The 10198-nt window shown below is 49.8% G+C and overlaps 1 protein-coding gene across 1 annotated transcript; it reads right to left on the reverse strand.

Moving 5' to 3' along the window:
• ENDOD1 (endonuclease domain containing 1) lies at positions 1–9665 on the reverse strand. Its single transcript, XM_030960753.1, has 2 exons — positions 9094–9665; positions 1–3455 (listed from the first exon to the last, which is right to left on the reverse strand). The coding sequence occupies exons 1-2, from the start codon at positions 9385–9387 to the stop codon at positions 2322–2324; spliced, it is 1428 nt and encodes a 475-aa protein (XP_030816613.1). The 5' UTR covers positions 9388–9665; the 3' UTR covers positions 1–2321.
• Positions 9666–10198: the final 533 nt, after the last annotated feature.

The following is a 10198-nucleotide window of genomic DNA, read 5'->3' on the forward strand; positions in this document are numbered from 1 at the left end:
CAGGCTAGAATTGAGGAGGTTTTTCACAGAAAGAGTGATCAAATACTGGAATCATCTACCCAGGGAGGTGGTGGAGTCACCATTCCTCGATGTGTTTAAAGAAAGACTGGGTCTGGCACTTGGCGCCATGATCTAGTTGAGGTGTTAGAACATGGGTTGGACTCGATGATCTTAAAGGTCTCTTCCAACCTAGAAATTCTGTGTGATTCTGTGTGATTCATGAAGGAGTGGGAAATCAGCTCCACATCTGTCTTGACAGTAGACCAGGCATGTTTGAGTGGGCAGACATGCAAAGTTCAGTTTGGAGAGCATCCACTGGCTGCTCTCTGCCTGTTAGGAGCTGTGACCTTGCCCCTTGCACCCAACATTCCTATAGCAAAATGCCACTGACTTTACCCAACTGCAACCCATACTGGCACCCAAAAGCTGCTTTTCCTTTTGAACAAAGCCAGTTCTGCTTGCAGACAGCCTCTCTTTCTCCATAAAACAGCAGTCACCCATGAAGGATGAGGCAAGGAGTCATCCTCTCTTTCCACTCATGCCACTGCTTCCCCACTTCATCACCATTGTTGGCATCCCCAGCTTTGCCATTTGCATCACTGCTGAACAGGGTGTGCTGGGCTGGGATGTGCACACACATCTGGTTGCATTGAACACAGCCCCTGAGCTAAAGAAACAACTCTGTCCCACCATGAAGCAGGCAAATCTCCTTTTCCCTCTGAATCCATCCATGCCAGCTCAGCCTTGCTGCACGATGCAGAGAGGCAAAGCTGCCGTGTTAGTAACTGAGTTCTCTTCAACCCAGGACAGGCCACCACCAACACAGCACTACTGGGATGGCAGCACCAGCTTGCTCACTCCTGGGACTCATTATGGGATGCTACAGTAGATGAGGGGTCCACACCAAGCTGGTGCTGGAGGGAGAGACACAGATGGATGTGAAAGGAAGGAACCATGCATGTAGGACTCCCAAACACCTCATGGAGTCCTACCAAAGTAAATGCTGCTGAGACAGGAAGCCTCCCTCCTGCAGGCAACTGCACCAAGAGATCCAAAGCCCCTTGGTGAGCCCCAGGGAAGGGCAGCACTCTTGTGCCCTTCTCTAGCAGTGGCAGATGTCTCTGTGCCCCTCATCTGGCTGCAAACACTTGCTGATCCCCTGCAAAGCCCTGACATGTGCCCCAGCTCCAATTTCACAGATGTTGGGAGACATGACCCATGCTGGCAGAGGGAAGAAGGGGTGAAGAGCGAGCAGAGAGGATGTGCAGCGCAGAAGAGGAGTTGGTTCTGCCTCTGACATTAAGGTGTCTCTTTGTGTGTGGACCTTCACCCAGCAAAACAAGCGCTGCAGCCCGGGATCCCTCCTGCCTCTCCTCCCACCTGATAGTCATAGTCCCCTGTGTGCTTCAGGAGCAGTCAGCTCTCAAGGGAGACAAGGCAGTTTGCAACAGATTTGAATCCAAAAGTGTGGCTCCCAGATCTGCTGAGCATTGGAGCAGACATGAGGACTTCAGGGCTAAGGTATTAGTGGGTTTAGACCTTCAGAGAACACCACACCTTGAAGATTCAGGGCTCAGACCTTCAGTGGTCACCAGACAGCAAGGAAGGGTTGGAGGAAGATGACCTTGGTATGGCTAAGGAAAAATTCTTTCCCACCATGCAAAAAAAATGGGCAGTGGGTCTTTCCTTGCAGCAAGATCCATGCAATTTCAGATGTCTGGAAAAGCCTGAAGACTATGAGATATACCTAGCTGCATCCCTTCCACCAGTGGGACACCAGAGAAATGAGCAATGCAGTCAATAGCAGGACCTTGCCCCCATTCCACTCTGCTTCCTGCTGTTTCCCACCCCAAGTCCTTGCACTCTTGCCTCCCTCTCCTGTCATCAAGTCCCAGTAACCCTCTGTAACTCATGTCCTCCCCTAACCACCACCGCCTGCTCCTTGGAAGGGCTGGGTTTCTGCAGAGCTCACTGCCACTGCATAAGTCTCAGTGTCATCATAGCCAGAAAGAAATTACCTCATACCACATTTAGTGTGCATTTCCCAGAGGAAGCCTCTTGACACCTGCAAATCACAGAAACTTTGTGGCCTGAACCAATAAAACCCGAACATTTGACAACAGACAGAACTCTAGTTAGAGTGGTGGCGGCCCCGAGCGACATCACCTTGGCCCTCCTTGTTATTCCCCAGTCAGTTCATTATTATTAATGTCACTACAATAAATACCAGAATGAAATTGACAGCGTTTGGCCACGTATCTTAAAGCATTGCCCTGCTCCTCCTTTATTCCATGTATCTGCAGCCTTGGTTTCTGTTCCTCTCAGTCCCCAGAAGAGCCTTTAGGCACAAACCGTTTGAGGATGTGCCAAGCCAGGTAATAAAAGCCATGCAGAACCGCGGCTGTGGCATCGATGACCAGCGAGAAGGTGCCCATGATCCCAGCGGCCATGTCCTGAAGGACAGAGGGAATGGCACAGATGGAGCGGTAAGGGAAAGCAGCAAGGTGAAGGACGAATCCCACGGGGATGCTCAGGATCCTGTAGGTGAGGGACATCACGTCTTGAACAATTTGCAGGAAGCCCAGGAAGATGTTGATGATGACCCTCCCAACATCATAGGGGATGCTGATGAGCACCATGCTGATGGCTTTCAGGTAGGACACCATCCCATTCCACAGGCTGCAGACTCCACCCAGAATTGTGCCAACAACTCGCTTTACAACAAGCCACAGAAAATAAAACACAAATTTCACCAGTTCCACAAAGATGTAGATGAGGAGTTCCAGAAGTTTGATGAAAGGGGTAGCAATGATGCCAGCCACTCTTCTCACCAAGCCATTCTCTTTGGTCTCCTGGTCGTTATTTGTTCCTACTTGCTCTCCAGAGCGGATCTGACTGACAGCTTGCAATACTGCTTCTCTTTTCTTCTGGCTTTGTTTGTCTTTCCCACAGTTGCCCTTGAACAAGTGAACTCCTGGTAGAAGCTGCTTCTCCAGCTCTCCCACCATGAGGTCTGCCAAGCTGTTTTCATCATTGGTTTTTTTCACCAGTCCCAGGGACCATCCCTCTGGAGCATCACAGCAGGCTGCCAGCCAGAGGCTCTCTGGCACTGTCACCTTGCCTTTAACTTGGACACGGGAAGGAACTGCACCTGCAAGGAGATACAGATGATCCATCTTGGAACAGTGAGGGATCAGAGCTTGCTCCACTACCTTCCCAATGTCTCTGTGCCAGCTTTTGCTCAGAGCCGGGTTCAGAGGGACAGCATTCGTGAGTGTGTAAGTGGCCACCTGGAAATCCTTCTCATTGAGCAAACTGGGATTGAGAAGGCCTCTCTCGTAGCCAGAGCCCACGTAGTCTGAGGTCAGGGCTTGATTTGCACCAAGGTTGGCCACAGCGCCACCAATATCAGCTTCATGCACCATTTCATGCAAGTCATTTTCTGGATCGTCTATCTGAAAGAGCAGAGAGAAGCATTACTGCATGCAATTCACCTTCCTAGAAAACAACGTGTAAAATGAACCCTCACATATACTTTTCATTAGCACTACTAGTACATGCCATGCCTATATCCTGCATCCTCTCATTACTTTCCTTGAAGTGCTTCAGAGGAGTGTATTCTCTACTCAGCTTCTCTGGCAAACACCTTGGTTTAGGCTCCAAAGGATATTTGCAGCTCTCCAGTATGGTACACAGCACAGAACAGACTTCAAAGTCTCACCAGGCACCACATACCAAACCTCTGACTTGTAATTTGTCCTAGAAGAGATTTTTAAGACCAATACATGGCTAGATTTAGGGTCATGTTTTCACCTCCTACTGTGATGGTACCTGCAGTTCACTTAAGAACTTAACCATGGTTTAACTTAAGCCCCTCTGAACTATCAAATCCAACTAATGGGGAAAGAAAAACAAAAAAACAAACAAGCCATGGTGTATAAGATGAGAATAGATGTATAGAGAAGGCATTTACCCCTCACTGCTGATTGTGTAAGAAGCAAAAATGAAGCCAGACATCATGTCAGATGACCTGAACTACCCCACCTTGAACAGGAGACACCACAGCAGTGAGCTCCTAGGGCTGTTTCAGGGCTGGTCATCAGTAACCTGATTCTCATGTCATTAACAGTCTGAACCTCATCCTTAATGACCACCTGGCATAACATGGATGAGGGTGCCATCACCCAAGGTCCTCGATGGAATCTGTGCTACCTGCTTGTGTCTGTGTCTCCCATGCAGTGGAGCCAGAGGTAGCAATTACTGCAGTGGGAATTTGTCCTGGAGCCACACGCGAGGGAAGGGAGCGGGCAGGGGAGGTAAAGAGCAGTGGCAGGAGAAGCACTAAATGTCAGGGTGTGTTCAGGTCCTTCTCAGGTGACCACAGCTCTGTCTGATCCATACTCATTGCTATTGACACTGCCTGCAGCTGCTCCAGAGGGCTGTGCCAAATTGTCATTTTGTTCCTCAAATTAGAGGGTGAACATGTTGCTAGAAGTCCAGGGGTGGCAGATGATCTCTGGCAGTCACTGCCTTCTGTAGTCTCTGTTCCAGAGTGTGTGGCCCTCAGGTCCCCGCACTGTGTTGGCCCAGTTAAACCTTCTGCCTTTGCCCCTGGCCCATAAATTGTTTACTGCACTATATAATATGCACTTTGGAGACACCTATGACAGACAGCTCACAGTCTACCTTGAATCACTGCCAGGTCATCCATCCTTGTCTCTTGACCACCCTGCAGTGCACTTGGACAGATACCCAACTATGTCCTTGCAACCTTACAAAGAGTTTGCATCCTCTTAATGGCACATCACCTCCTCACAGCTCTGCACAAGCCTGTCAGGGTGAAAGAGCCAGTGTCAGCAGCTGTCCATCACCCTCCCCTGGGAGCTGAGCTCTGGCTGGCCTCCTGCACCAGCCAAACCCCTGCAGTCAAGGCACAGGGCTTCCTCTGCACCAAGCCTGGTCACAGTGCCAAGCCTGACCACTGCAGAGGGCTGCATTACCCCACCTCCTGCCAAGGAGGTTTCTCGCTCTTTTTTTTGAAGTATTTGGTGCTTATTGCTTCAGGACTGGGAGGATCATGGTGAGTCCCATGTGCTGATGCACAAGTCACAGCTTTTTCTTAATGCACCGCTTAAAAAGACTTATTCTGCACTTTTACTGCCTTATTCTGCTCCTCTTGCTCCAGACATTTGGACTACACAACATCACTGTCTCTTCCTTTCCCCCCTTCCCTTGCCATTCTCCCCTTCTGATGAGATGATGGTGTGCCATGGGACAAGGGATGCACCCAGTGTGTTTAATAGCCCAGAAGAGGTGAGGAAGATTTGGCATAGATGTGAGGCTGTGTCCAGGAACTGTCCTCAGTGCTATGACCCTTTGGAGTTTGACACCCTCTCAGAGACACTCATCCCATCTCACTCCCATGGTGAGTGCTGCCAATCTACAAGGACACACAGACCTAAAATGGATCAGCTCTGCCTCCTGGCAGAAATTATCAACCTACACGAAGCAAAACAAACTCTCCCTATGAGCTGCTGCATGCAAACCTTGAGGATCCTATCAAGAAAATATGTCCCTGGTTACCTGTCCAGTTGCAGGCCTTTGCATTTACCATCAAGATTCTTTGGGTGCAATTAAAAAAGAATATGACAAAAATGCAACTGTGTGCTGCTCATGTGTCAGGTTCTGACATCACCTAATTATCCTTATAATAACTCCTATTATGGTTTGTCATAACTAATGTGCACTTGAGGTTTCCATGCCTCCTCCAGCTCAATCCCAAAGCCAGGCTGTCTCAGCACTGCATCTAATCTGAATTGCAAGATACCTTTCCTCCCTGCTTCAAAAAGCTTCTGGCTTGCGTCACCCCAAAACATACCTGTATTCATGGAGTCAGCCATGAAGCCACCTGTCCAAACAACCTGGAAGAGCTCAGGGCAAAATCCAAGCAGACAGGTAAACTCCCTATCATAGAATGGGGGTTTAAAAATAACTAATGTGCCTGCAGCCTGTATGGATGTTAGGACATAACAATATTGATGTGTGTCACTAAGTGGAGGGTGCAGTTTGACAGAAGGGACACAGGCAGAGGGGGATTAGAAGTATGGCAACACACAGTTATTAGGGCAGGCAGCTTCCACTGAGTTTGGTCATTTAACAAGGCAGGACGCTGCCACCCCCCACCTTCCCCACCCTGCTATGTAGGATCCCTGAACTTCAGCTTCCCTCTCCCACCACTACTTCCTCAGCTACCCTTACACCTTTGATTGAAGTGTAAATGTTTGATCCAACCTTAGCTGGGATTCATACCTCAGGGAAGAGGCACACTGCACCTTACACTGAAGTTTCTGCAGTAGGACATTCTCGAGTGGCTCTAGAAGTGCCTGTTCTCTTGACTCTCTACCAAGAGAGATTGCAGGAGCAGCTCAGAGGTAGCTGCACTCTAGCTGGGCAAGAATCCCACCTCGGTTGTCTGCCTGGTGGTAGCCATTAACCAAATGAAAACACAAGGTAATTCTTCCAGCCCCTCATAAATTAGGATGGAAAAAGCAACTCCGGAGTTTTCCGTCTCTCTCTAAGCTACAGAAAGAATCAAGAGATTTTCAGACAACCAAAATGGAGTGAGGTAAAAGACACCTGAGTGACTTGCTCACAACCCCTAGGAAATCTGTGGCAGAGCAGGTTTTCAGACCTGTGCCTGGGGGAGTCCCATCAGTACCCTGCTCATCAGCCTACCCTTCCTGCTCTCTAATTTTTCACTAATTGCTGAATTAATTCATTGTTTCCAGCTGCCAATCTGCGGTGGGTGGCACTGACATTCCTCACACTTCTCACCCAATTACTGCCTCTGTGCTACATTTGGCATTTGTTTCTCTGGCAGACATTCCTGAGGAGGGAGTGAGATGGTGCCCTCACTGCTTACATCATTATCCAAAAAAAAAGCATATGATAACTCTGAGGCCCTCACTGGAGTGCTGAGAGTGTTTTTATAGTGATTTCTTTCCGTTTGCTGTGTGTCTGCATCTCCATGAGCAAGCACATGCCACTGTGCAGCTGAGCCAGCTCCTACCCAGCTATGCCTGTCTTGGCAAGGAGATCACCCAGAAAATCGGTGATTTGAGCTCACTGGGCTGTGCTGCAGAGCAGGTGCTGCTAAGGGCTCCCTTCAGCAGCCATCTGACCTAGCCTGGGTAGAACACACACAATGGGTGTGAAAGCCCTTCCCCACTCTCTCCTCCAAGTGGCAGTGTCTGAGAGGGCTGTATGCACTTATTTCTTGAGTTATAGGAATTTTTCATATTCTTGATTTCTTCCCATTACATATTCTTCTGCAGGTTTGTTTTTTTTTTTGTCCTAGTACTTTTCTGTCTCAGTCAGAGGTTACTCCAGGGAAATGCAGAGTTGCTAACTCCTGCCTCTGAGACATCTGCATTTCACTTCTGGATGAAGGAGATCCATTAGTGTCAACTATGAACTACTGTAAACCTGTGAGGCTGCTCTGGAGAAGCCAGATCAAATAAAGGCAGCACCTGCCCTATTATTTCTGAGGCTGCAGAAGGTTGTGGTGACAGGACACGCAAGGTTTGGGACTCTGGAGTGCTGGCAGGAACCAAGACAAGATGAGGGGTCAAAAGGATGGAGCAGGAAGGGCAGAGAAGCCAGCTCAAGGGAGGTCCAGGGGAACCAAAGTTACAGGGTGATGGGGAGGAGCTGGCCAATGCTCCACGGCAGGAACAGCTCCTGAGCCTACCTAGGTAGGCTGGGAGAGCTGGACCACAAGAAGCAGGAGGAGATATGGGCGCTAGAGGTCATGAAGGGTGTCACTGGCCAAGGCAAATGGGAAAGGATCTCGTCTCTGCTGCTTTGCCTTGCTGTCTCCATGGCACTGACCAAAGATTCTGCCAGCCTAGGTCCCCTTTGCACTTTAAAAATTTGCCACCCTTCCACAACTCAGTAATGACAGATTCTGCAAAAAGTTTCCTCTGTTTTAAAAGGGCTTACCAGTGAAGTGGAAGGAGCTCAGATCAAAAGGCTCTTAGAAACTCCTGCAACTCAAAACCCAGCCCAGAGAGCCAGAAGGCAGTCCAGTCTAAGATAACCACTTAATATCTCCTGTCTTCAATACCGGTGGCCTTGTGGCCTTAGTATCTCATCACCACACATGAGAGAAATAAGCACAGCATTCTCCTGGCAGAGGGGTGAGCTTCACCCCACTGGATTGTGGCAACATCCAGTAGCTGAGGGCCAGACTCCCAACACACTGCCCTGACTCTGCAGCCATTCCTGCCCTAACAAAGCACATTGCACACTGATAATCTCTCCTGAGCTCAACAGATGGGGTAGCCTGATGTTGCTACAATATTCGTCATTATCACTGCTGAAAAATCTAAAACATGGAGAGGGGGGAGAAGAGCTAAAGTTTTCTTACAGCACCACCAGTTTTTAAAGGATTTCCATTAAATTGAACAGCCTGAAGGCCTTGCTTAAACATGCCAAGTGCCAGGGGAGACAAAAATCATTGAGGCTCTGGAAAAATTAATTTTCTACTGCATATTTCGGACCTGACTGAAACCTGCATGTCCCACAACACAGCAACTCATTTTCCTACCTCAGTCTGCAACCCTGGGACACACTGAAAAGCTGCAGCATCAACTTGGTGAGCCACAAATGGATGCTTTATCTCTGCTCAGTGAAGCTAAAGAGCCCCTATCAACACTGTGATCATACTGGCAGCAGAACAAACTTGAACTTGACACTGCGATGTTTAACCCACCAGCAGCGCTCCCTGCCCACAAGAGCTGGCTGGGCAGGACAAACACATCACTGGTGTCAGAGAGGGCTTTCCTCTCCCCTGGCACTGCACTTTCATGCAGCAGCCTCTCCGTTTTCATTACAAGATCCCTGGGACAAGAAAATATTTGTTTGCTCAGTTCCAAGCACAAAAATAAGTTGTGCTCATGCTAAATTCATACCAACAGAAGTTCAACAATTAAGAGTTCCTGCCTCCCCTGCCAAATTCTAGCCCCAAGCTTCACCCCAGAGGAAATGTTCTCCAGGAAGAGTCGCTTTTCAGCAAAGGAAAAGCTGCCTTACCTGCGGTTCAACCAGCCAGTTCTCCTCCTCACTTTGAGCGGGCTTTGTAAACTTAAAAGCCGAATAAAGAGGAATTTTGTCCTTAGTACTGTAGAGGGTTGCAAAGCGTGGCTCTTTGTTGTACTGCTGACAGATTTTCACATGGAACGGCTCCGTAAATCCTTCGGGTGGGACTTGTCCAGAGAAGAACACGTTACACTCGGCAAAACCAGTTTCATCCTCTCTAACAACTCTGCCCTGGGAAAAGCCTGCGAAAACCGAGATGCAAAGCAAGAATACAATTGACGTCTTCATGGTGCACTCCCTGGAGCCGAGGGAAGCGCCGTCTGCCTCCGCTGGGTACGGCAAGGCACCTGCGCTCAGAGTCCATGCAGCAGCGAAGCCAGAGAGCGTCTGGAATTGGGGTGTAGCGTGCGAGGGGAATGAAATCCGACACCGCGGCCGATCCCCGCGGGCGGCAGCGCGTTCTGCAGGCGGCGCGTTGGGACACGGAACGTGCGCGAGGCGCTCTGACACACGCTGCGGACGGACGGACGGCGGCTGCCCGCGGGACGGGATGCCCAGCAACCCGCAATCATCGGGGCTCCCGGGCAACGGGAGCGGCAGGAGGGGCGCCCGTGGCAGCGGCAGGGCTGGAGCTGAGCAGCAGCACCGGCTGTCCAGGCTGGGGGTGTGGTGTGCTGCATTGCAGTAGTCCCCGGCAGGAATTTTGGCTGACACAGCCAGAAATGTTCCTGAGGCTGTCAGAGGGGATGCTGCAAAGTCAGATTCCACCACCCCAAAGAAGGTATTAGCTGTCCTCTCTCCAGCTGTGAGCCTGGCCAAGGCAGAGGGAGAGAAAGAAGAGAGGTGGCAACATTGGAGCTGCTGGGAGCCCCCTTTGTCCCTTTTTGGGGTGTCTGTCATCACTATCGCTGCCAGCCAAGTGCTGCTTAGATGCTTGGGAAAGGCATTCAGCTCCCATCTCTCCTGGCACTGTATGGGGAATTCAGAACCCTCCAGCATCACCCCGTCTTGGGAGACCCTGTTTCAGAAGAGATTAACAACAGGCAGAAGGCTGAGGACCCTCAGAACATGTACCCCTAATCAGCATCCACCACAGAAA

The sequence above is a fragment of the Camarhynchus parvulus genome, chromosome 1, assembly GCF_901933205.1.
Source record: "Camarhynchus parvulus chromosome 1, STF_HiC, whole genome shotgun sequence".
NCBI classification, from domain to species: domain Eukaryota; kingdom Metazoa; phylum Chordata; class Aves; order Passeriformes; family Thraupidae; genus Camarhynchus; species Camarhynchus parvulus.

Excerpts from the sequence above, each read along its gene's own strand:
- ENDOD1 (XM_030960753.1), bottom strand. The coding sequence starts at position 9,387 with ATGAAGACGTCAATTGTATTCTTGCTTTGCATCTCGGTTTTCGCAGGC. Across the intron at positions 3,456-9,093 it reads ACTGGCTGGTTGAACCGCAG|ATAGACGATCCAGAAAATGA; the intron begins GTAAGGCAGCTT and ends CTGCTCTTTCAG.